General features: G+C 42.1%; 1 protein-coding gene across 2 annotated transcripts in view; it reads right to left on the reverse strand.

Annotated features, from left to right (window-relative positions):
- Window positions 1-25,629, reverse strand: part of LOC124804808 (survival motor neuron protein) — a 128,686-nt gene that overhangs the window by 71,332 nt on the left and 31,725 nt on the right. For both annotated transcript variants that reach the window (XM_047265146.1, XM_047265145.1), the window contains exon 2: window positions 21,118-21,351. In XM_047265146.1, coding sequence (XP_047121102.1) covers window positions 21,118-21,351 — 234 coding nt within the window. The remainder of the gene's footprint in view (window positions 1-21,117; window positions 21,352-25,629) is intronic.

A 25,629-nucleotide genomic window follows, 5' to 3' on the forward strand; every position in this document is an offset into this window, starting at 1 on the left:
GCACACATTCTGTGAAGACTTTTGAAAACAAGTTTATCCACAAATGTGTTTTGTGAACATAAATACTGCAGAGTACAGTGCACACATTATGCCATTTCCCGTAAATGTCATTTAACAAATTCTCAAATAAAATTTACTCATCTTACATGGAGAAAAAATAATAATACATAATATATGCTCAAATGGTAAATTGTACACCATTATTTCATTTTGAGTATGTCTAAATATTTTAGAACAACATGAAAGAATAACAACTGTTATTCACCATCTATATATGTTAAATACCATAAAATGGGGTGATTTCAGACACAGGGACGATTTCAGGCAGTATGGTTTATTTGCTCTTTCCTCCTGCACAGGAACGAATTGCTAATTTTCACTTCCCTGCACCAATTATTTTAAGTGCGAGACTGTATTTCTTTTGTTCTGTGATATTTTGGGTCAAATGTTTACTTCAGTAAATATCTGGTGAACAGTCTCGTCGTTGAAAATTGACAGTATCATCAAGAGGAAACTATATTGTTGCAACCAGTGGAAAATATTGTAACAGCAGTTGTCAAGATCAATAGCCTATGGCATTGACAACTGCTATACAACTAGTTTGTAAAGTTTTTCATGGAAAGGTATTTTATAACAATGGTTTTTACAAAATTGTGTACTGTGTGGGGTGATTTCGGACAATGCCCAGAATTATAAGTTCTCGACATGCATGAATGGTGCTAAAGTACAAAGTAATTATGACATGGAACTTTTAGATAAAGCTGCTGTTGATATTTAGTGTGGCAAATTATCACATAGAACAGCATATGATTTGTATGGTATATGTAGACTAGCCATACAAAATAAAGAAGGGGAAATACATCCAAAACAAAGTAAAGGACACCCAGCACTAAATGATGATGGAGGAGGAGGAAAAATTTCGAAGCAAGATATTCTGAGGGCTGCACATTGAGGATTTCCTCTCACTAAACTGGATATTAGAAAATTTCTTATTTTTTAGGCAGATTTATCAAAGTAGCCTTTCACTAAATGTCTAACAATTTACCAGGAGAAGAATTAGTGCATTTATTCCTCAAGCGGCATTCAGATGATCTCTCCATTCACACAAACACAAACATTAAAAGAGCTCGCGCAGAATTGAACAAAGCAACAGTTAAAATTTATTTCTTCAGTATGAAGCCAGTGCTGGAACATCTCACACCTTGCACCACGATCAACTATGATGAACCCAACAAGTCAGATAATCCAGGTAAACAGTACTTAATTACAAAATGAGTAAGGATGTTGAGAAACTGATGGATTCAGGGAAATAGTGTTTCGATCATGATGGCAGCAAGTGCCAACAGCAAACTGCTTCCTCCACATGTCCTTCATAAATCTGAACATTTGTGGGTGGCCCACAGGGACCCTGTTTCAATAGGAGTAACAGCAGATGGTTTAAGCTATTGATATTTTAAGACTACTCCTTTACAATCGCTTTGCCCTATTTGAAGAAGCAAAATGGGCCAACAGCGATGATTGAGGATGACTTAGCCAGTTGTGTGTCTTAACACATTACTGAAGAATGAGACTGAAACAGAATTTCATTCTTTCTCCTTAACCTTAATAGCATCCACTTCCCCCAACCACTGAATGTAAGCTGTTTCACATTAATGAAAGAAGTATGGCGAGGTGTATTAACTGCATAGAAGTACACTTGCAGAACCATTTCCAAGGGTGCTTTTGCCTCTCTTATGAAGCAGACTAAGATTTCAGCAAACTTTTTATCCTGATTTCAGCAGACTTTTTATCCTCCAAAGAAGCATGATAGTCCCTGTTGCCACAAACTAGTCATTGCTCCTGGGAAATCAACTACAGGTCGCGACTTCCAGGAAAACGAAAACAGTGGGGAAATGAGTTACAGTGCTTCTAGCAGTAAGGAAAATGAATACAACCTATCAGACAATGAAGTTTTGCTGCTGAAGAAGATTTTTTTTTTTTTTGTTGTGGGCTATAAATACACATCTGAAAACACAACGTATATGAGGCAGTTGGGGAGGGGGGGGTGACAAATGTTGGTTCGAGGGCAACAGAAACTGTGTATGTTTCCCAATGTCTCTGATGAAGAGACAATAAAAAGAAAAAGGAACAAGTTTTATGAGTACTTCCTATGCCAATTAAGAAGAAAGGGACGTTTATTTTCAGAGAACAAGTGCTTTAGACTGCCAGGCCATCGGACTCTTATGGCCTATGTCCAAAGTGTTTGCAGCTTAATTTTGAGTGTTGAGAAAGAAAACCAATTCTGATCTTTTAGTAGAATGTCTTGTTTTATTTCTGTTAATATTTTGAGTTGGAACTTTAAGACTTTGCAGTTTAACTTGTTGGAAAATAAGAATTGACCTTTAATATACAAAATTCATTATCTCAATCCTTATGACTTATTTGCAATGATGGACATCCTTAAAGGGTGTTATAAGTTACTAAAAATCAAGTAGGAAGAATGTAGAATTTTTTTTAAAGAAGGGTCAATTTACGGCCTAATTCCCCCACATACTTCATAACTTTGGAGAGAGATTTAAAAAAATGAATGTGTCCGAAATCACACCAATCCAATGGGTGATTATTATCCATTTAAGAGGCTAAACAACGGGGTCATTAGTCCCTCCTTATCATGAGAGAAACATGTCAGATGGTAAGAAGCTAAAACAATCGGGACTAGACTGCTCAAATTATATAAGCACATCAAAAAGTTTAAAAGGGCACGACAGTAGTTGCACCACAGTAGGTGAAAGAAAAGAGAAAAACCAGGCAGCATCTTTTACAAGAGGGGCTAAAAGCACAACAAGGTGAGAAGGGAAGAAAGGAATCTGTGGTTACTTGATGGGTACCCATCACAGGAGGAAGCTCTTGCCCCCCCCCCCCCCCCCCACAACTGTTCCTAACGTTGGACGTGGAAGACTATTACAGGTTACAGTAAAATCTGCTCTCCCTCAGGTGCGCAACACTTTGGCAGTGGCTGTCACATCATCTGCAGGCACTTGAGGTAGTGAGGTAGGCAAGCTGAGAGCATGCCACAGATTGGCCAGCAGGGTGCACTCAACACGAACATGTGCTGTAGTCTGGAACTACCGGAGCTGCAGTGAGGAGGATCCTCCCGATGCAGAAGGAACTCATGGGTGTGTGTCATGTGGTCAATGCATAGTCGGCACAACACAATAGCATCTTTCCAAGAGGCCTAGAAAGATGTACGCCATACTTAAGTGGATCCTTTAATCACTCTCAACTTCTTTTGGGTCATAGTAGCCTGCCATTCCAATACCCAGAGTCTCAAAATTTTGCATCAGAGTTGTAATCTTAAGTCTGGGCCCGGTATCCCAACATCAAGTTGATCTGTAGTAGCTTCTTTAGCTGGATGGTTGGCAAGTTCATTTCCTGGAACACCTATGTGGCTCGGTGTCCAGAGCTTTGAGGTCAGCCAATAGGTCCTGGATGTTTGCAACCAAAAGATTTTTGGGATAGCACAAGATTATGCCTTTTAAGCAACTCATGAGATCACTACAGATCAGAAAGAATGTAGTGGCCTGGAATCCGATGTACTGCAAAGCCCGAGAGATGGCGACTAACTATGCAGTGTACACACTGCAGGCACTCGGCAGAGAATGCTGCTAGTGTTCATTTGCATGTGCAAAAAGCACAACTGCCCCTGTCATTTACTTTTGATCCACCTTTGTAGATGCATACCGAATTAGAATAATCATGGATGATTGAAAGAAACAGGTGTCCAAGAAGGTAGGGTCAGCATCCTTCTTGGCGCCACAAGAGAGATCCATTCGGTATCACAGAACATGGTACAACCCACACGGGATGTCGAGAGGGAGCTCTAGGAATGAACACAGACTAATGAAGGCCGTTGTGTGTCCTTCAGTAGACTATTGAGTAGGATGCCAACTGGTTTTCCCGGTTTTGGGTGAAGCAAGAACAGTTTGAACTGCTGGTTGCAGAACAGGGTTGAGTGACATAGGTGAGTCGGCATCTGACAGACTGACTGTGCACCTCGTGAGAAGCTGCTGTCATATAACACACAGCCAGGGGGACACTGGCTTCCTCCAGGAGGCTGTCAACAGCACTCTTATGGAAGGCCTACGTTGCCAACTGCATGCCAGTATGGTGAACAGTGTCCATCAGGACCAGTATGGATGGTGCTGCTGACCAATTGTCCAAGTAGGATAAAATCAGAGCTTCGTACAACCTCAGAAAAGCTGTGCAGTATGCACCCCATGAGGTGTGATTAAGAAAACAAAGCATTCAGCTTCTTCATGCAAGTTGCCTTGAGCCGGTGGACATATGACAGCCAAGTTGTCAAAATACTTAAGAATTTGGAAAGTCCCAACAACTTCAAGTAACTAGTCACCAAGATAAATTTCCGGGTGTAGGTGCACAGTCCAGCGTCAAACAAAATGGGTAACTCATGTTTCTGCAGGGGAAACGTGATAGCCATAGTTCACGCCCAAGTCATAGACACTCCAGACAGCACTTCGAAGTTGGTGCTCGGTGGTGCACAGTGATGCAGAGGCATAGTACAGGCAGAGATCATTCACACACTAACAGAGACTGGGGCCCACTGCATTTACGATACCATTGATGGTGAAAGCAAACAGCGTTAAACTTAGAACAGATCCCCAACATACTCCAGTTTCCTGTGCATGGTGGTTGCTGAGAGTTGAACCTATCCACACCAAAAAGCAATTTTAGACAGGAAATTCTGGATAAAAATGGATAAACTGCCCCAGAAAACTCACTCAGGCAGTGTACGTACGACGTGATGTCGCCAGGTGGTATCATGTGCCTTCTGCAGATCAAAGAACATAGCAATCAGATGTTGGTGATGCACACAAAAGGATTGTGCGCTGCAGATTCTGTGGTGGCCCAAAAGCCGCTTTGCAATCTTGATATATGGCCTCTGGCTTCAAGGCACCAACAAAGATGGCAGTTGACGATTCATCTGAATAGCTTACACAGCCCATTCATTAGAGAGATTGGCCAGTAGTTAGTTAAGTGGGTTCTTTCCTGGTTTCAGGACAGGAATAATATCTTCCAAGCACAGAGACAAATACTCCCTCCCACCAAATGCAATTAAAAAGCTAGAGACTATAATTCGAGCTGTGGGCACCAAGGAGTTTGACCAGTTGGTTGTGGATTTTGTTGGGTCCAGAGGCTGCCAAAGCACTGCGAAACTCCCATTCACTAAATGGGACACTGTACAATAGAGAGCCATGCGCATGGGAAGATAGCAGGTTGCATTCAATACGGTGTTTCCCAATCAGGGAATGAGGACAGTAATTACTGCTACAAGTGGACAGTATCAGTGCTGATGATACCATTGACAAGGATGCCAGGAACTGCCATGGATGGTGGATGGCCACAAATGCGGCAAAGTTGAGTCCATACTTGGGACAATGGGGTGTGGGATTGCATACCTGAGACAGAGTGATGGCACTTGTGTTGTTTAAGCACCCTGCAGCATTCCCCGATAGCTGTGGCTACACCTCCACACCACCATTGCACCAGCAGTTGTCAGGATGAGCCAAAGGAGTAGGGTATCATTGATGCTGCAGCATCTACATCTACATCTGCATCCATACTCCACAAGCCACCAGACGGTGTGTGGCAGAGGGTACCCTGAGTACCTCTATCGGTTCTCCCTTCTATTCCAGTCTCGTATTGTTTGTGGAAAGAAGGATTGTCGGTATGCTTCTGTGTGGGCTCTAATGTCTGATTTTATCCACATGGTCTCTTCGCGAGATATACGTAGGAGAGAACAACATACTGCTTGACTCTTTGAAGAAGGTATGTTCTCAAAACTTCAACAAAAGCCCATACCGAGCTACTGAGCGTCTCTCCTGCAGAGTCTTTCACTGGAGTTTATCTACCATCCCCGTAACGCTTTCGCGATTACTAAATGATCCTGTAACGAAGTGCACTGCTCTCCGTTGGATCTTCTCTATCTCTTCTATAAACCCTATCTGGTACGGATCCCACACTGCTGAGCAGTATTCAAGCAGTGGGCGAACAAGCGTACTGTAACCTACTTCCTTTGTTTTCGGATTGCATTTCCTTAGGATTCTTCCAATGAATCTCAGTCTGGCATCTACTTTACCGACAATGTGTACTCCCAGATAATTTATGGAATTAACTGCTTCCAGTTGCTGACCTGCTATTTTGTAGCTAAATGATAAGGGAACTATCTTTCTATGTATTCGCAGCACATTACACTTGTCTACATTGAGATTCAATTGCCATTCCCTGCACCATGCGTCAATTCGCTGCAGATCCTCCTGCATTTCAGTACAATTTTCCATTGTTACAACCTCTCGATACACCACAGCATCATCTACAAAAAGCCTCAAGTGAACTTCCGATGTCATCCACAAGGTCATTTATGTATACTGTGAATAGCAATGGTCCTATGACACTCCCCTGCGACTCACCTGAAATCATTCTTACTTCGGAAGACTTCTCTCCATTGAGAATGACATGCTGCGGTCTGTGATCTAAGAGCTCTTCAATCCAATCACACAATTGGTCTGATAGTCCATATACTCTTACTCTGTTCATTAAACGACTGTGGGGAACTGTATTGAACGCCTTGCGGAAGTCAAGAAACACGGCATCTACCTGTGAGCAATGGTACCAATTTGTTGATACCCATCACACGACTAGTTGCAAAAGTGGCTGCAGAAGAGGAAGCCTGTCCATCAGCTTTCTGAAGTGACCAGTACGAAGTACGTTCTGTATGTCTGAGGGGGGAGGGAGAGAATGACATGAAAATGGTCACTATCAAAAAGATCACCATGGACACTCCACTGAATCAGGGGTAAGATAATGAGGCTACAAACCATGATATCAATACCTGAAAATGGTCCATGGACCACACTGAAATGGGTTGCAGCTCCAATGTTGAGTGGGCAGACGTCCAATTCTGAAAGGAGGTGTTCTAGCACTCTGCCTCTGAGACAATGTCACTGCTCCCACAGAGAATTATAGGCATTGAAGTTCCCAAATAAGAGTGGGGCAGAGAACTGTGCCACTAACTCTAACAACTTGTGATACTGGAACGGTCGGTCTGGGGGTAGATAAACATTACTTTTTGTTTTGGTCATCAGTCTACTGACTGGTTTGATGTGGCCCGCCACGAATTCCTTTCCTGTGCTAACCTCTTCATCTCAGAGTAGCACTTGCAACCTACGTCCTCAATTATTTGCTGGACGTATTCCAATCTCTGTCTTCCTCTACAGTTTTTGCCCTCTACAGCTCCCTCTAGTACCATAGAAGTCATTCCCTCATGTCTTAGCAGATGTCCTATCATCCTGTCCCTTCTCTTTATCAGTGTTTTCCACATATTCCTTTCCTCTCCGATTCTGCGTAGAACCTCCTCATTCCTTACCTTATCAGTCCACCTAATTTTCAGCATTCGTCTGTAGCACCACATCTCAAATGCTTCGATTCTCTTCTGTTCCGGTTTTCCCACAGTCCATGTTTCACTACCATACAATGCTGTACTCCAGACGTACATACTCAGACATTTCTTCCTCAAATTAAGGCTGGTATTTGATATTAGTAGACTTCTCTTGGCCAGAAATGCCTTTTTTGCCATAGCGAGTCTGCTTTTGATGTCCTCCTTGCTCCGTCCGTCATTGGTTATTTTACTGCCTAGGTAGCAGAATTCCTTGACTTCGTGACTATCAATCCTGATGTTAAGTTTCTCGCTGTTCTCATTTCTAATACTTCTCATTACCTTCGTCTTTCTCCGATTTACTCTCAAACCATACTGTGTACTCATTAGACTGTTCATTCCGTTCGGCAGATCATTTAATTCTTCTTCACATTCACTCAGGATAGCAATGTCATCAGCGAATCGTATCACTGATATCCTTTCACCTTGTATTTTAATTCCACTCCTGAACCTTTCTTTTATTTCCATCATTGCTTCCTCGATGAACAGATTGAAGAGTAGGGGCGAAAGGCTACAGCCTTGTCTTACACCCTTCTTAATACGAGCACTTCGTTCTTGATCGTCCACTCTTATTATTCCCTCTTGGTTGTTGTACATATCGTATATGACCCGTCTCTCCCTATAGCTTACCCCTACTTTTTTCAGAATCTCTAACAGCTTGCACCATTTTATATTGTCGAACGCTTTTTCCAGGTCGACAAATGCTATGAAAGTATCTTGATTTTTCTTTAGCCTTGCTTCCATTATTAGCCATAACGTCAGAATTGCCTCTCTCGTCCCTTTACTTTTCCTAAAGCCAAACTGATCGTCACCTAGCGCATTCTCAATTTTCTTTTCCATTCTTCTGTATATTATTCTTGTAAGCAGCTACGATGCACGAGCTGTTAAGCTGATTGTGCGATAATTCTCGCACTTGTCAGCTCTTGCCGTCTTCGGAATTGTGTGGATGATGTTTTTCCGAAAGTCGGATGGTATGTCACCAGACTCATATATTCTACACACCAACGTGAATAGTCGTTTTGTTGCCACTTCCCCCATTACTTATTGTCATCCAAAATGTCAGGTAGACATTAATGGCCACAGCTTCTAGTGCAGGGGTAGGGGGCATCAGCTCACTGAAAATATCAGAGCGTATGAAGGTACGGACCCCACCAGATGCTCTCTCGACATTAACAGAACTGGTACAGTAGGGTTGGTAGTTTTTCAGAGTAGGGAGGTGTTTTGCCGAAACCATGTTTTCCGAAGCACTATACAAATTACTGAATAAGTAGCCATTAAACGGCTGAGTTCAGTGAAATGGAAATAGTAGCCATTACAGTTCCATTTAAGGAGCATTAGAGTCAGGTACGGGTAAGCTACTACGAACAGCATAGTGAACGCATTATTGTAGCCAAGATAGACACAAAACCCACACCTACTACAGTAGTACAAGTTTATATGCCAACTAGCTCTGCAGATGACGAAGAAATTGAAGAAATGTATGATGAGATAAAAGAAATTATTCAGGTAGTGAAGGGAGACGAAAATTTAATAGTCATGGGTGACTGGAATTCGAGAGTAGGAAAAGGGAGAGAAGGAAACATAGTAGGTGAATATGGATTGGGGCTAAGAAATGAAAGAGGAAGCCGCCTGGTAGAATTTTGCACAGAGCATAACTTAATTATAGCTAACACTTGGTTTAAGAATCATGATAGAAGGTTGTATACATGGAAGAATCCTGGAGATACTAAATGGTATCAGATGGATTATATAATGATAAGACAGATTTAGGAATCAGGTTTTAAATTTTAAGACATTTCAAGGGGCAGATGTGGACTCTGGCCACAATCTATTGGTTATGACCTGTAGATTAAAACTGAAGAAACTGCAAAAAGGTGGGAATTTAAGGAGATGGGACCTGGATAAACTGACTAAACCTGAGGTTGTACACAGTTTCAGGGAGAGCATAAGGGAACAATTGACAGGAATGGGGAAAGAAACACAGTAGAAGACGAATGGGTAGCTCTGAGGGATGAAGTAGTGAAGACAGCAGAGGATCAAGTAGGTAAAAAGATGAGGGCTAGTAGAAATCCTTGGGTACCAGAAGAAATATTGCATTTAATTGATGAAAGGAGAAAATATAAAAATGCAGTAAATGAAGCAGGCAAAAAGGAATACAAACGTCTCAAAAATAAGATCGACAGGAAGTGCAAAATGGCTAAGCAGGCATGGCTAGAGGACAAATGTAAGGATGTGGAGGCTTATCTCACTAGGGGTAAGATAGATACAGCCTACAGGAAAATTAAAGAGACCTTTGGAGAAAGGAGAACCACTTGTATGAATATCAAGAGCTCAGATGGAAACCCAGTTCTAACCAAAGAAGGGAAAGCAGAAAGATGGAAGGAGTATATAGAGGGTCTATACAAGGGCAATGTACTTGAGGACAATATTATGGAAATGGAAAAGGATGTAGATGAAGATGAAATGGGAGATATGATACTGCGTGAAGAGTTTGACAGAGCACTGCAAGACCTGAGTCGAAACAAGGCCCTGGGAGTAGACAACATTCCATTAGAACTACTGACGGCCTTGTGAGAGCCAGTCCTGACAAAACTCTACCATCTGGCGAGCAATATGTATGAGACAGGCGAAATACCCTAAGACTTCAAGAAGAATATAATAATTCCAATCCCAAAGAAAGCAATTGTTGACAGATGTGAAAATTACCGAACAATCAGTTTAATAAGCCACAGCTGCAAAATACTAACACGAATTCTTTGCAGACGAATGGAAAAACTAGTAGAAGCCAACCTCGGGGAAGATCAGTTTGGATTCTGTAGAAATACTGGATCACGTGAGGCAATACTGACCTTACGACTTACCTTAGAAGAAAGATTAAGGAAAGGCAAACCTACGTTTCTAGCATTTGTAGACTTAGAGAAAGCTTTTGACAGTGTTGACTGGAATACTCTCTTTCAAATTCTAAAGGTGGCAGGGGTAAAATATAGGGAGCAAAAGGCTATTTACAATTTGTACAGAAACCAGATGGCAGTTACAAGAGTCGAGGGACATGAAAGGGAAGCAGTGGTTGGGAAGGGAGTAAGACAGGGTTGTAGCCTCTCCCCGATGTTATTCAATCTGTATATTGAGCAAGCAGTAAAGGAAACAAAAGAAAAATTCGGAGTAGGTGTTAAATTCCATGGAGAAGAAATAAAAACTTTGAGGTTCGCCGATGACATTTTAATTCTGTCAGAGACAGCAAAGGACCTGGTAGAGCAGTTGAACGGAATGGACAGTGGCTTGAAAGGAGGAACATCAACAAAAGCAAAATGAGGATAGTGGAATGTAGTCGAATTAAGTCAGGTGATGCTGAGGGAATTAGATTAGGAAACGAGACAAAGCAGTAAAGTAGTTTTGCTATTTGGGCAACAAAATAACTGATGATCGTCGAAGTAGAGAGGATATAAAATGTAGACTGGCAAAGGCAAGGAAGGCGTTTCTGAAGAAGAGAAATTTGTTAACATCGAGTATAGATTTAAGTGTCAGGAAGTCGTTTCTGAAAGTATTTGTATGGAGTGTAGCCATCTATGAAAGTGAAACATGGACAATAAATAATTTGGACAAGAAGAGAATAGAAGCTTTCGAAATGTGGTGCTACAAAAGAATGTTGAAGATTAGGTGGGTAGATCATGTAACTAACGAGGAGGTATTGAACAGGATTGAGGAGAAGAGAAGTTTGTGGCACAACTTGACTAGAAGAAGGGATCGGCTGGTAGGACATGTCCTGAGGCATCAAGGGATCACAAATTTAGCATTGGAGGGCAGCGTGGAGGGTAAAAATCGTAGAGGGAGACCAAGAGATGAATACACTAAGCAGATTCAGAAGGATGTAGGTTGTAGTAGGTACTGGGAGATGAAGGAGCTTGCACAGGATAGATTAGTATGGAGAGCTGCATCAAACCAGTCTCAGGACTAAAGACCACCACCACCACCACCACCACCACCACCACCACAACAACAACAACAACAACAAAGTCAGGTCTGAGAAAGTGGAGGATGGAATAGATGCCTGAAATGCCTGTAATTGGTTGGCATGTGATGTTTTGATCAACAAGATCCACTTATCATTTCTATTGGTGCAACCTCCCAATCTTCAATATTTCCAATGGAAAATAATGGCTTCATTCAAGCGAAAGAGCCACTGTCATTGAGGGAATAAAGCAAGAACTCTGCAAACTGTCCACTTCCATTTCTCCTTACCTGGCTCTTTTTCAAGAGGCATGGTAAATGACTGAAATGCAGTAGGATTGTAAACCTTTGCATTAAAATCACTGTTGCTAACTGATGAGAGGGCAGATGTCGGCACGGCCACCATTAAGTTTGATCCATTTCAATGCAGATCATCCGCCCCGGTGCCACCCACTCTGATCGGAGGCTCTCCCCGTGAACGCCACCTCACCAAAGCTAAGGCCACCTGCCACAGGAGCCATTGCCCAGAGTGCCAGTACCCCAAAGTGAGCAGGTCCTTGTCTGTCACAGGGAGGTCACAGCTCAGGCATTGGCAGTGCGATCTTCGGGTTGTCAGGTGGTAAATGACAACCCCGCCACGACAGACTGGCAACCGTGCTGGATTTTGGCTGCAGCAGTAGATCCACTTCATTGGTAGGTGCAAAAGATAACAGTGCACAGTGGAGAGGTAATGCATTACAGTAATGTGTGTTCCACAAATAGCCTCCACTTCGGTACAATTTGGAAAGTGGAGGTCAAACTCAAAAAGGAGACCAGAACTTAAAAGTCAAAAATGTGAGGGAAAATATGTTAAAAAGAAAAAGCAAAAAGAGCAAAAACTCTTGAGAAGTCCAAAAACAGTCACAAGATCACAGTAAAATAAAAGCTTTTCCCAATTAAAAACTCTCCGATTCGTCGCCTCTTACGACAGGCAAGGAAGGGCCGCAGGACTATTCTAGCTCCAGACACCAGAAAGGGGTTGGGCAATTTGGGAACGATATTTGTCTCAGGCAAATACAGGTACACACTTATTCCTGTTTTAGGACATATTATTCATTGTACATATACCCTAGTACTACTGATTATACATATACCCTACCATTTCTGTAATAAAGAATGCAATCTAACCTACCCTATGCAAGTTGTTGTGAAAATAACCTTAAAACCATCTGATATCACCCCATTTGATGGTACATTGACTTTATATGCATATGAGATCCTTCTAACAACTGTCTGAAAGAGATGCACTCCTATAACAACATAACAAGTATTTCCAATTTATTTTATTATGAATCTATGTGCAATCATACTTTGCAACAATGATGAACAATAATTAAATATACTTAATAACAAAGACATATATGGCACAGTGTGCCATTAATGAAATTCTCTAATACAATTAATGATCTTCCTTCTATATGCATGTTACCAAAATTGACATACAGGGTGTCCAGAATTAAAATTTCCAGTTTCAAAACTCTGTAGAAAGAGAACCACTGCTCAGAACATCAAATTTCAACAGAATATTACTGATACTGGGGAAACTTCATGGAACAAAAAAATTTAATGAAAATTTTACTATTAGAGAGCACTGTAATTACCTTAACGTAAATGAGATCAGCTACAAATGACAAATGAATCGCAAAATGACAGCAGTTGTTTAAGTCGCACATTACACCATCCGCACTGTTCCACAAGCATGACAGCACAAGCTCAGCATTCAACAGATCTGGCACCATTACATATGACCATTCTACACAGCAACATCGTACCACATCAGATGGGAAAAATCAGTTTCTAATTGTCCTGAGACCAAAAAGATCACACTGCCAATGCCTGAGCTGTGACCTCCCTGTGACAGACAAGGACCTGCTCACTTTGGGTACTGGCACTCTGGGCAATGGCTCCTGTGGCAGGTGGCCTTAGCTTTGGTGATGTGGCGTTCAAGGGGAGAGCCTCCGATCAGAGTGGGTGGCACCGGGGCGGATGATCTGCATTGAAATGGGTCAAACTTAATGGTGGCCGTGTCGACATCTGCCCTCTCATCAGTTAGCAACAGTGATTTTAATGCAAAGGTTTACAATCCTACTGCATTTCACTACCTTGGCCTCGTGAAGCAGCCCATGTTAACCTTGGCCTTCATTTGCTTCCTAAGGAAGCCCATCCTCAGTCGATCACCTTCAGTTTCATGACCTTCGCATGGACTCTTAGTGATAGTGCCTTTGTATACAGTGATGGCTCTGACTAACTGTGGGATAAGGTGTGCCTTCGTCACTGGCACCCGTGTCTTTCGATATCGGTTTCTGGCACACTCCTCGGTATTTACAGCCGAGCTTTTCGCCATGTATCATACCACGGAGTACATCTGGCGATACAGCCTTCCCAATTGTGTCCTCTGGTCAGACTCACTCAGTGCCCTCCAAAGTCTTGGGGCGCTGTACACTGCTCATCCCTTAGTGCAGTGGGTCCAGGAAAACTGTCACTTGCTCGCTCTTGGTGGAGCCAATGTCATGTTTCTGTGGTTCCCTGGTCATGTTGGTGTGCCAGGAAACAAGGCTGCTGACACTGCTGCCAAGGCTGCATTCCTCGTACCTCAGCCCGTGAGTACCTATATTCCCTCTGATGATCTCTACAATGCTGTCTGTCAGGAGGTGGGATCGCCAATGGTCCTCCCTTTATGGGAATAAGCTTTGGCTTATTAAGCCTCTCCTGGCACCTTGGATGACCTCTCGGCCCTCTCGCCAGGAGGCGATTATTTTAACTCGGCTGTGTATTAGGCACTGCTTTTTTAGCCATTGTCATTGTTCAGTGGCGCTGCCCCACCACTTTGTACACATTGCACCCAAATTTTAACAGTCCAGCACTTCCTACTGGAATGTACTTTTTTTTTTTACGTTTCAGCTTGGGTTTGCCATCTGATTTATCAGTCGTTTTAGCAAGTGGGTGTGAATCCTTCACACCCACTGGGAAAGTTGCAGGTAGCGTGAAGTTAAGCCGCCGCAGCAAGTGGCGAAAACGGACTCCAGGAGGTAACACAGAAGAGGGACGAGCCCCATATTGATGATCAAAGGAATCATCAAAGAAGGAGCCATAGGAGGGGTGGCCATGCATGGCAGACAAATGGCATGCATACCTGCTGAGGAGAAAGTCACGGCGGTAGGACAGTGGTAATTCAGCAGCTTCAGCATACAGACTCTCAACCAGGTTGGTGTATAAGGCGCCCGCAACCAAATGGATGCCATGATGATGGATAGTGTTGAGACAGCGTAAAAGGGATGGACATGCAGATGCATAAACAAAGCACCCATAGTCTAATTTTGAATGGACAAGGGACAGGTACAAATGGAGGAGGGTGGTTCAATCAGCACCCCAAGAAGATATGCGTGTGGATGTTCGATTGCCCATATTCTGCAATTCTGTGTATTTAAATGTAGGAATTCCAGAGTGAACTTTTGTCCTGCTGATAGGGCAGCAGGAACCAACACCTGAACATGGGTGATTTTGTATGGATAGCAATGCAGGATGTTTCACACGACTTTATGCAACATGCTTGCAGGCATGTTCAATATTTGGTCAATTCCCCATGCACCACATGTTGCAGACTATCTCTTCGCCCCTCCTGCAATGCCATGGCCACATCTTCGACAGGTGTCTGATCAACTGCTTTCCTCCCTCTGCCAAATTTCATTTCAACAGAAGCTGTCTTTTCAAATTTTGTAATTATTTTCTCCAGGCCTTTAGCAGACAACCGATCAATTCATTTTTTCATACTTTTGAGCATCCAGAACATCTGCTTGGCTACTGGTGCACACTCACTGTTCTTGTAACAAGCTTTGCCAACAGCTCACAATCCTTATGGAGAGTCGTGTTGGGTGGATGTGTCTGACATAAACTGAGGAACAGTTGCATTTGCACATCTGTTGGTGTGCACATTCTGATACTTATAGCACCATCTATTGGTCAAATTTTCATTAAAATTTTGTTGTTCCATGACATAGGCCCCTGTTTCAATACTATTCTGTTCAAAGTTGACACATTAATTATGGACACCTTGTATATACAAGCTGCTTAACAACTGCTCAAAAGTAACATGATCCTATAATAATGAAAAAATTTCCAATTTATTTTATGACAGTTATATGGAGTCATAATTACAACATAGGAGCAACAACACATATAGTGTAATATACATTAATGAATAATCTGTAAATTAAGTTACAGTCCTCTTAGTACAGCTTGGGATCTGAGTAGTTGTTAAATTGATTAGTGATCCTAATGCATTCAATGCATTATGCTTCTGTTTTACACTCTTGGAAATTGTCTTAGTCCAAAATAGTACAATCCCACGTCAAATAAAGAAAATGTCTGCTGAAGGCATCACAAAATCATTTACAAAAATTCATCATAGCTGCAGAGTTTGTAGCAATTAAGATGGCGGCTTTTGTCTGCAACATACCTTAATATTTGTTGTACATGCCGAAGACTGTAATTCTGTCAGAGACAGCACGGGACTTGGAGGAGCAGTTGAACAGAATGGACATTGCCTTGAAAGGACTATGTAAGATGAACCTCAAAAACGGCAAAACAATAGTAACTGAACGTAATCAAGTGAAATCACATGATGTTGAGGGAATTAGAGTACGAAACAAGACACTTAAAGTAGTAGATGAGTTTTGACCTTCATAATGCAAAATAACTGATAACAGCAGAAGTAGAGAGTATATAAAGTGTAGACTGGCAATAGCATGAAAAAGTATCTCCCACAAAGAGAAATCTGTTGACACAGAATATATATGTAAGTGTTCGGCAACAGATTTCTCTTTGTGGGAGATACTTTTTCATGCTATTGCCAGTCTACACTTTATATACTCTCTACTTCTGCTGTTATCAGTTATTTTGCATTATGAAGGTCAAAACTCATCTACTACTTTAAGTGTCTTGTTTCGTACTCTTAATTCCCTCAATATCATGTGATTTCACTTGATTACGTTGCATGGAGTGTAGCCATGTATGGAAGAGAAACATGGATGGTAAACAGTTTAGATGAGAAGAGAATAGAAGCTTTTCAAATGTGGTGTTATAGATAAATGCTGAGGTTCAGACGGGCATATCTGGTAATTAATGAGGAGGAACTGATGTTATGCTTTCATGGGGACATGTAATTTATTTCCATTTCTCTCTTATAGACAGAACATGTGAAAAAAAGCTAGCTGCAACTGGGTTCAGAGCTAATGTTTAATGTAGGTCCCTTATAAATAGCTGTCTCAGTCAGTTCAAAAGTCAGGAGTATGTATTCTTCGGCCGACCTTGCTTCAAGTTATCAATGTGAAAACTGCTCACAAAATATTTTATTATTCCGCATAAGAGCGCACAAAAATTTGTACACAACGGCCTAGGGTTTTTTCCCAAGAAAACATTGCCACAGATATTAGGTTTCTAAGTTGCCAAAAACTCAGAGGTGCACTGTTGGAAGCTGCACTATGGGGGCAAGCAAAGGATAATATCCAGAATGATATTTTTACTCTGCAGTGGAGTGTGCACCGGAACAAGCTTCAAACCTGGAAACTTTGCCTTTCACGGGCAAGTTCTTTACCAACTGAGCTACCCAAGCACAACAAGCTTTACTTCCAACAGTGCCTCATCTCCTACCTTCCCAACATCAAAGAAGTTCTACTGTGAAACTTGCCCAACGACCACTGCTGGAAGACATGGCTCAGTCACAGCCAGGAAGTTTCAAATTAGTGCACAGCTGCAGAGTGAAAGTATCATTCTCGAAACATTCCCCAGGCTCTGGTACGCCATATCTCCACAATACACTTACTTTCTGGAGTGCTAGTCCCACAAGTTTTGCAGTAGAATTCCTGTGACATCTGAAAGGTAGGAGACAAGGTACCAGCAGAAGTAAAGCTGTGAGGATTGATCATGATTCATGCTTTGGTATCTCAGTTGGCAGAGCACTTGCCCGTGAAAGGCAAAGATACCAAGTTCGAGTCTCAGTCCAGCACACAGTTTTGATCTACCAGAAAGTTTCAAATGACCATCTCTCTGCAAGTATTAAACTGGAGAAAGTAAAACTTTGCCAATATTCATTCTGAACATATATGAATGTTCACACAAAATTTCAGCAAAATCTGTGCTGGTCATGTGGGACTTTTCTCGAAATTAGACCACTTAGCATGGAATAGAATACTATAGAACACAAGGCAGTTCAAAAATGACTTAAAATGAGTACAAATCGAACAATGGTAAGTCCAGGATGGAATATAACAATATTATGAGAAGGAAAGTTGCTACTCACCATGTAGCGGAGATGCTGAGTCTCAGGCAGGCAGAAAAAAAAGAGTTTCACACTTAAAGCTTTCAGCCAATGGCCTTTGTCAACAACTGACTGCAACTGGTTGCAGTTTATTGGCCGAAAGCTGTAAGTGTGAAACTCTTTGTTGTGCCTATCTGCGACTCAGCAACTCCACTATATGGTGAGTAGCAGCTTTCCTTCTCATAATATTGTTAAAATGAGTACAAATATCTGGCTCTTTAAGAACAGTAAGTCATCATATGATGGGAGGGAGTGAGCTTGCCAAAGTAAACGCCAATCTCTTCGAGAATAGTTTTTGAAAGGGATTAGTCAATGTAGACGACAAAACATACCTGTCAAAGGTTTTATGTTTGAAGAAAATACTCAATCATTCACTACTAGTCTGGACACTGAAGGCTTCTTCACCAGTGAGCAGCGGCTAACTAACTTTAAAAATGACAGAACTGCTTCGAAAAGATTTCTGGAGTAAGTGCAGCCTTTGAAGACACAGTCTGTATGGCTTGGAAAAATGAACTAGCAAGCCTGGTGGCACATTAAAATCCATGAAAAGTGTTCTATACTGATGAAACAGGGCTGTTTTTTCTTTAAGCACACTGATCAAATACATTTATAAACAGAAGAGTCATGAGGAGAATCACAGAAAAGAAAAAGTAATGCTGTTGCTTACAGTGAACATGGTAAAGTACCAGAACTAGAACCCATCTAGAGCAAAAGCTGCTAAGACTTGATGTTACAAGGGTATCTAATGGTTTCCTGTGTCTTATTACTCTAACACAAAGGCGTGGATGCCAACAGAATTATTCAATACATAGCTGTTTGAGCCAGGTCAAAGAAATGGAAAAATAAAAATTATTTTCTGGACAACTGCACAGTTCACAATAATTCACCACCTCTAGATAAAATGAGACCTCATTTTTCCCCCGTGAACACCACCATTTTGAAAGTACAACCACTTGAATAGGGATTTTTGAAACTTTATACTGTAAAACAATTGAGACTTAACTGCAGTGATGATTGAGGACCAGCATGGCAGTTTTAACTGATAAAGCTTGGGAAAAGTTACACTGGTGATGATTCTGAACTGTTTTAAGGAATGTGGGATTCATCAAAAAGCCACAGACTCAACAGCAATGACAGGAAAGCAGAGAAATATATACTGATTTTCACAATATGTGGGGGCCCTCTTTCTGTCTGTCTGAGGAGAAAAAAATAAATTGATTTTGCACATCTGGGCGATCAGGTGATGATCATGATGGGGGGGAGGGGAGGCAGAGGGGGAGGGGGGAGAGGGAGGGCTGCTCATACATAACTCAAAGGGGGCAAAGTTGTCACTGGAAACATTGTGCAAATCCATCCTTAGAGTGGAAGTTGCCAATTTATTTTCGGCCTGGTCACAAGGGGTGGGGGAGGGGGGGGGGGGCAGGGGGGAGAGGCACTTGAGCAAGCATGGTGGAGGTCACTGACAAAGAAAGATACCTCTGATTTATCTGTAAAATAAAATTGAAGTTTCAGAAATTTGTGTGTCTCTTTCACTTGGAAAGTTGATGTAAATACGAATTAATAGTGTCGGTGACAAATCAAATTTCTTCCAACTGCAGTTCTAGTTGTTACTTCCTGCTTCCCTTTGTAAGAACTACAAATGTTATTTAAATTAAAGCATTACTTTCTACTACTGTCTTAGAGGATAGTCTAGATAAGAACTATTCTCAATTGCACTTTGATCAGCCCAACTTTTGTAAAACTCTAAACTATTAGAACTTTTTCTGGTCTCCCCCAAATTCTGAATTCATGGAAGCTGACTGTGTATAAAAATTATAGAAAACATCAAAAGGAAAGACACTACTCACCACACAGCAGAGATGTTGAGTCACAGATAGGCACAACAAAAAGACAGACGCATTCGTACATAACAAAAAGACAGTCACATGTAAAGCTTTCGGCCAGTAAACCCTTTGTCAAAAATAGACACACACCCACACATCTGTATTCTCAGGCAACTGGGCCACACTGCAAGCAGGAGCACCAGTGCATGATGGGAGTGGCAACTGAGTGGAGGTATAGAGGAGGCTGAGGTGGGACGGTAGGGTAGGGGTGGCCGACAGTGAAGTGCTGCATGCTAGACGGAGGGCAGGCAATAGGTGGGGAAGGGGGAAGGAGTAACGAAGAAGGAGGGAAGTAAAAAGACTGGATGCAATGGTGGAGTGAGGGCTGTTTAGTGCTGGAGTGGGAACAGGGAAGGGGCCGCATGGGTGAGGAAAATGATCAACGAAGGTTGAAGCCAGGAGGGTTACGGGAATGTAGGATATATTGCAGGAAGAGTTCCCACCAATGCAATTCAGAAAAGCTGGTGTTGGTGGGAAGGATTCATATGGCACAGGTGGCGAAGCAGTCATTGAAATCAAGGATGTCATATTCGGCAGCGTGCTCAGCTATATGGTTTGTCGGTCGCCATTCATGCGGGCAGACAGTTGTTGGTTGTCATTCCCACATAGAATGCAGCACAGTGGTTGCAGTCTAGCTTGTAGGGCATGACAACCAACAAGCTATCTGTCCGCATGAATGGCGGCAGACAAACTGTGGCCAAGAAACAAGTGGACTACCCTGTTGCTGAGCACGCTGACAAACACAACATCCTTCATTTCAATGACAGCTTCACAGTTGTGCTATATGGATCCCTCTCACCAACACCAGCTTTTCTGAATTGCACAGGTGGGAACTCTCCCTCCAATACCTCCTATGTTCCCGTAACCTTCCTGGCCTCAACTTTCGTTAGTCATTGTCCTCACTCATCCCAGCCCCTTTCCTGTTCCCATTCCAAGACCACACAGTCCTCATTCCACCATCACACCCAGTCTTTCTACTTCTCTCCTTTTCCGCTCTCCCCCCCCCCCCCCCCCCTCTCCCTACCTCTTGCCTGCCTCCCGTCTAACCTGCAGCACTTCACTGTCCACCACCCCTACCCCACTATCCCTCCCCCCTCCCCACCCCAACCTCCTCATCACCTCCACCCAGTTGCCACTCCCATCATGCACTGGTGCTGCTGCTCCCAGTGTGGCTCAGTTGCCTAAGACTACTGTGTGTGTGTGTGTGTGTGTGTGTGTGTGTGTGTGTGTGTGTGTGTGTGTGTGTGTGTGTTTGACAAAGGCCTTACTGGCAGAAAGCTTTATTTGTGACAGTCATTTTGTTGCAACTATCTGCGACTTAGCATTTCCGCTACATGGTGAGTAGCAACTTTCCTTTTCATAATAATGTTACATTCCATCCTGGATTTTCCACTGATAGAAAATATCAACATCGTCACGTAACATAATACCAACTGCACCTTTCTTTTGTTGCCTTTCTTTGACTTTTTGCTTGCCACAGTTTGCCCAACACCACTTTCAAGTTGTTCTGGTAAATCTAAGCCATTTTCAAGAGGTTGTTCTCCACGTGCAATCATACGAGCAGCTATTCTGTATTTTGCTGCAAGTGAAGCTTCTTCAAATGCGTCAACCAGTGCTTGATCATCCCACGAGTTATTATCTGTTGCTGAACTGCTTTCTTCGGTGTCACTTCCCTGCAACAAAGTATGAGAAATAATTAGCATTACCATTACTTGTCCTACCAAAGTTGTAATATGACCTTTAGTTACAAGCATTTTTAGAACACAATGATATGTAAATGTCACACAAAAATTTATTTTATTGGAAAAGCCATCTCATCCACTATACAAATGTCCCAGGAGGAATAGTCAAATATTCAGTGGTATGGGAGGAATGATAATTCTAATCAAAGAAGTCTAGTAAACACAGGCTCTAAAATTTATACCTTAAGAACCAAGAGTACTTTTTCCATCGTTTTTACCTCGAAACCTGTCTTCTACTAAAGAAGTGCTCATAGCTTTTAAGGTATCCATTCTAGAGTCCATGTTTACTATAGTTTTTGCTTCGGATGATCGTTCCTGTCATTCCTAAATATTTACCATTCCTCCTGAGACGCTGTACAGTACCCCAGAGGTGTGCTAGTCCAACTATCTTTGTGACAAGACAGAAGGACAAATGAAGCAGTGGGAGGGGAACAGCGTGCAAAAAGAAGAACAAAGAGAACACTAAAACTAATATGGCCAGAAACTGATACAAAGAGAGGGAACTGTGAAATAACATGATTAATGTTTATAAATTGAAGTTAGGTTTGACTGACAAGTTATATGACAAACAATATTTGTATCCACCATATTACGACAGAAGGTCAAAAAGTAAAGCGACTTGCAATTTCTTCCATAGGGTTTGGTAATACTGCTAGTATCCAGGGCTGGGGTATTGTCATCTGCAACAATTCTATACAATATGTCACTCACTTCTGTGTTAGTCATTATATTGTAGCAGACTGTGAAACACGGCAGCTCCATTGTCGATCTACACCGAGGAGGAAATGAAGACAGTTACCTGCTTTATGTTTGCGGGAGATGTTAATCCTGCAGAAATTATTTGTCGAATGCAACCAGAGTATGGGGAAAGCTGTTTATCATGAAGCAAAATCTACAAATGGATAGAGCACTCCAAACAGGGAAGAACTTTTCTATGTAATGAGGAAAAACATCGTGCAGGCCACTGACAACAACATAGGACAATGTAAAAGTCTCAAAAGGTATGGTGATTGAAAACAGGTGAATCACAATGGAAGAAATCGCTAATACTTTACATGCAAGTCATGGTTTAGCATATTCCGTCTTTCATGACAGGCTAAATTTTCAGAAAATGTGTGCGAACTGGGTACCAAAAGAATCATCAGTGCAGTACAAGCTGCAAACGAAGATGTGATAGCCGTTTATTTCACACCAAGAGGGGAAACTGAACAGCGAGAACTACCAAGATGTGTTGAGAACTAAACTAACCTACAATCAGATCCAAATTGATGTGTCGCTCACATCAACATAGGGAAAAGACTGATCAAAGTTTAAAAAAGTTTAGTGACAATAAAACAAACATCTGCTGCCACAATAGCAAAATCACAATTACAACATTTCACAGATATGGAGGCTTGACACTATGGTGATTCTAGAGTTTGACAAAGTAACACAATTAGGATCTTCACAGACAAATACGCTTGTATGGAAAATGTTCTAAGTGTGATGAAGCTGTCCTGAAAAAACATAAGCATATAAACAGAAAAGTCTATCCCAGATACAGTCCGACTGCACAAGGGAAACTACGACAAATGCTGAATGCAATGGCATCGGTCCCTATGATGGACTTCGAGAGCATCTCAAGACGATGGGGTGAGTAGCATCTGCCCGGAGGCTAGGAGAGGCTCTCTAAGCTGGAAGAACTGACCTGTGCCACTATGGTGCCTACCTTCATAGCGGCCAGCAGTGGAAAACTTGCAGTTTATTTTCTGGCCACATGTGTGGCGGACAAGAATAGGTTCCTTGAAACTGGATGCCTCTACTAGCACTGGCCCCACCACCGTTACAGCAACAGGGTGAGTTTGTGATACTGAGGTGCGCTGAGGCTATGTATGCTGGACGTGAGCCCCATTGTGCCTGCAGGGTTGTCAGTCACTTTCGTGAAGATCTCCAGAAGAGCACAAATGTCACAGAAAACTGAAGAAGTGTCATTCTGCAGCAAGGTACCTCTTGGCCACATTCTGCAAACAGACGGCCAAAACAATAAACGAGTTGGGATTCAAATTGCTGGAACACCCGCCGTACATTCCACACCTGGCTCCAAGAATTTCCACATGTTTGGACCACTGAAGGAACCACTCAGTGGAAGATGATTTGCAACCAATGCAGAAGTCCTTGATGCAGCTCCAAATTGGTTACAGGTGCAAACAAAAAACTTTTTCCAATGGAATCAGGAACATTGTGAAACATTAGACAAAATGCATTTAAATGCAGGGAGGTTACGTAGAAAAATAGTGTGTTTCAATTTTCTATCATTATAGTAAATATTCCTTTTTACTAAGGTCCCTTCACGTTTTGACCTCCTCTCATACGTAACAGTACAAGCAGCTAACGACATAACTGGAGAGAACTTATCTACAATGTGGTGATGCATCTAAGAAATTCAACAATAAAACAGCAGTAACAACAGACACGAGAGATGTCTTGACACATCTGCAACTGAGAAAATCTTTTTCGGGGAGGGGGGCACTATATATTTAGAATCAGGGCAGTAAACAATATGGTTTTTCTTGTTCTTGCTGAAAATGAAGTATGTTCACTGAACTGAACAATGGAGCTTTTTTGCCACAGCAACTGTGGTCCATGGACATATACACGGACATATACAGGGTGGTCCATTGATCGTGACCAGGCCAAATATCTCACGAAATAAGCATCAAACGAAAAAACTACAAAGAACAAAACTTGTCTAGCTTGAAGGGGGAAACCAGATGGCGCTATGGTTGGCCCGCTAGATGGTGCTGCCATAGGTCAAATGGATATCAACTGTGTTTTTTTTAAATACGATCCCCCATTTTTTATTACATATACGTGTAGTACATAAAGAAATATGAATGTTTTAGTTGGACCACTTGTTTCGTTTTGTGATAGATGGCGCTGTAATAGTCACAAACATATGGATCACAATTTTAGACGAACAGTTGGTAACAGGTAGGTTTTTTAAATTAAAATACAGAAGGTAGGTACGTTTGAACATTTTATTTCGGTTGTTCCAATGTCATACATGTACCTTTGTGAACTTATTTCTGAAAACGCGTGCTGTTACAGCGTGATTACCTGTAAATACCACATTAATGCAATAAATACTCAAAATGATGTCCGTCAACCTCAATGCATTTGGCAACATAGCGACATTCCTCTCAACAGCGAGTAGTTCGCCTTCCGTAATGTTCGCACATGTATTAACAATGCGCCGACGCATGTTGTCAGGCGTTGTCGGTGGATCACAATAGCAAATATCCTTCAACTTTCCCCACAGAAAGAAATCCGGGTACATCAGATCCGGTGAACGTGCAGGCCATGGTATGGTGCTTCAACAACCAATCCACCTGTCATGAAATACGCTATTCAATACCACTTCAACCGCACGTGAGCTATGTGCCAGACATCCATCATGTTGGAAGTACATCACCATTCTGTCATGCAGTGAAACATCTTGTAGTAACATTGGTAGAACATTACGTAGGGAATCAGCATACATTGCACCATTTTAGACTGCCATCGATAAAATGGTTGCCAATTATCCTTCCTCTCTCAATGTCGCACCATACATTAACCTGCCAAGATCGTTGATGTTTCAATTGTCGCAGCCTTCGTGGATTTTCTGTTGGCCAATAGTGCATATTGTGCCAGTTTATGTTATGGCTGTCGGTGAATGACACTTCGTCACTAAACAAAACGTGTGCAAAATATCTGTTATTTCCCCGTAATTTCTCTTGTGCCCAGTGGCAGAACTGTACACCGACGTTCAAAGTCGTCACCACGCAATTCCTGGTGCATAGAAATATGGTACAGATGCAACTGATGTTGATATAGGATTCTCAATGACGTTTTTGAGTTTCCTGATTCTCGCGCAATTTGTCTGCTACTGATGTGCGGATTAGCCGCGACAGCAGCTACAACACCTACTTGGGCATCATCATTTGCTGCAGGTCATGGTTGACGTTTCACATGTGGCTGAACACTTCCTGTTTTGTTTAATAACTTAACTATCTGGCGAATGGTCCGGACACTTGGATGATGTCCAGGATACCGAGCAGCATACATAGCAAACGCCCGTTGGGCATTCTGATCACAATAGCCATACATCAACACAATATCAACCTTTTTCGCAATTGGTAAACAGTCCATTTTAACACAGGTAATGTATCAGGAAGAGAATACCATCCA

This window comes from Schistocerca piceifrons, chromosome 7, assembly GCF_021461385.2.
Source record: "Schistocerca piceifrons isolate TAMUIC-IGC-003096 chromosome 7, iqSchPice1.1, whole genome shotgun sequence".
NCBI lineage: Eukaryota > Metazoa > Arthropoda > Insecta > Orthoptera > Acrididae > Schistocerca > Schistocerca piceifrons.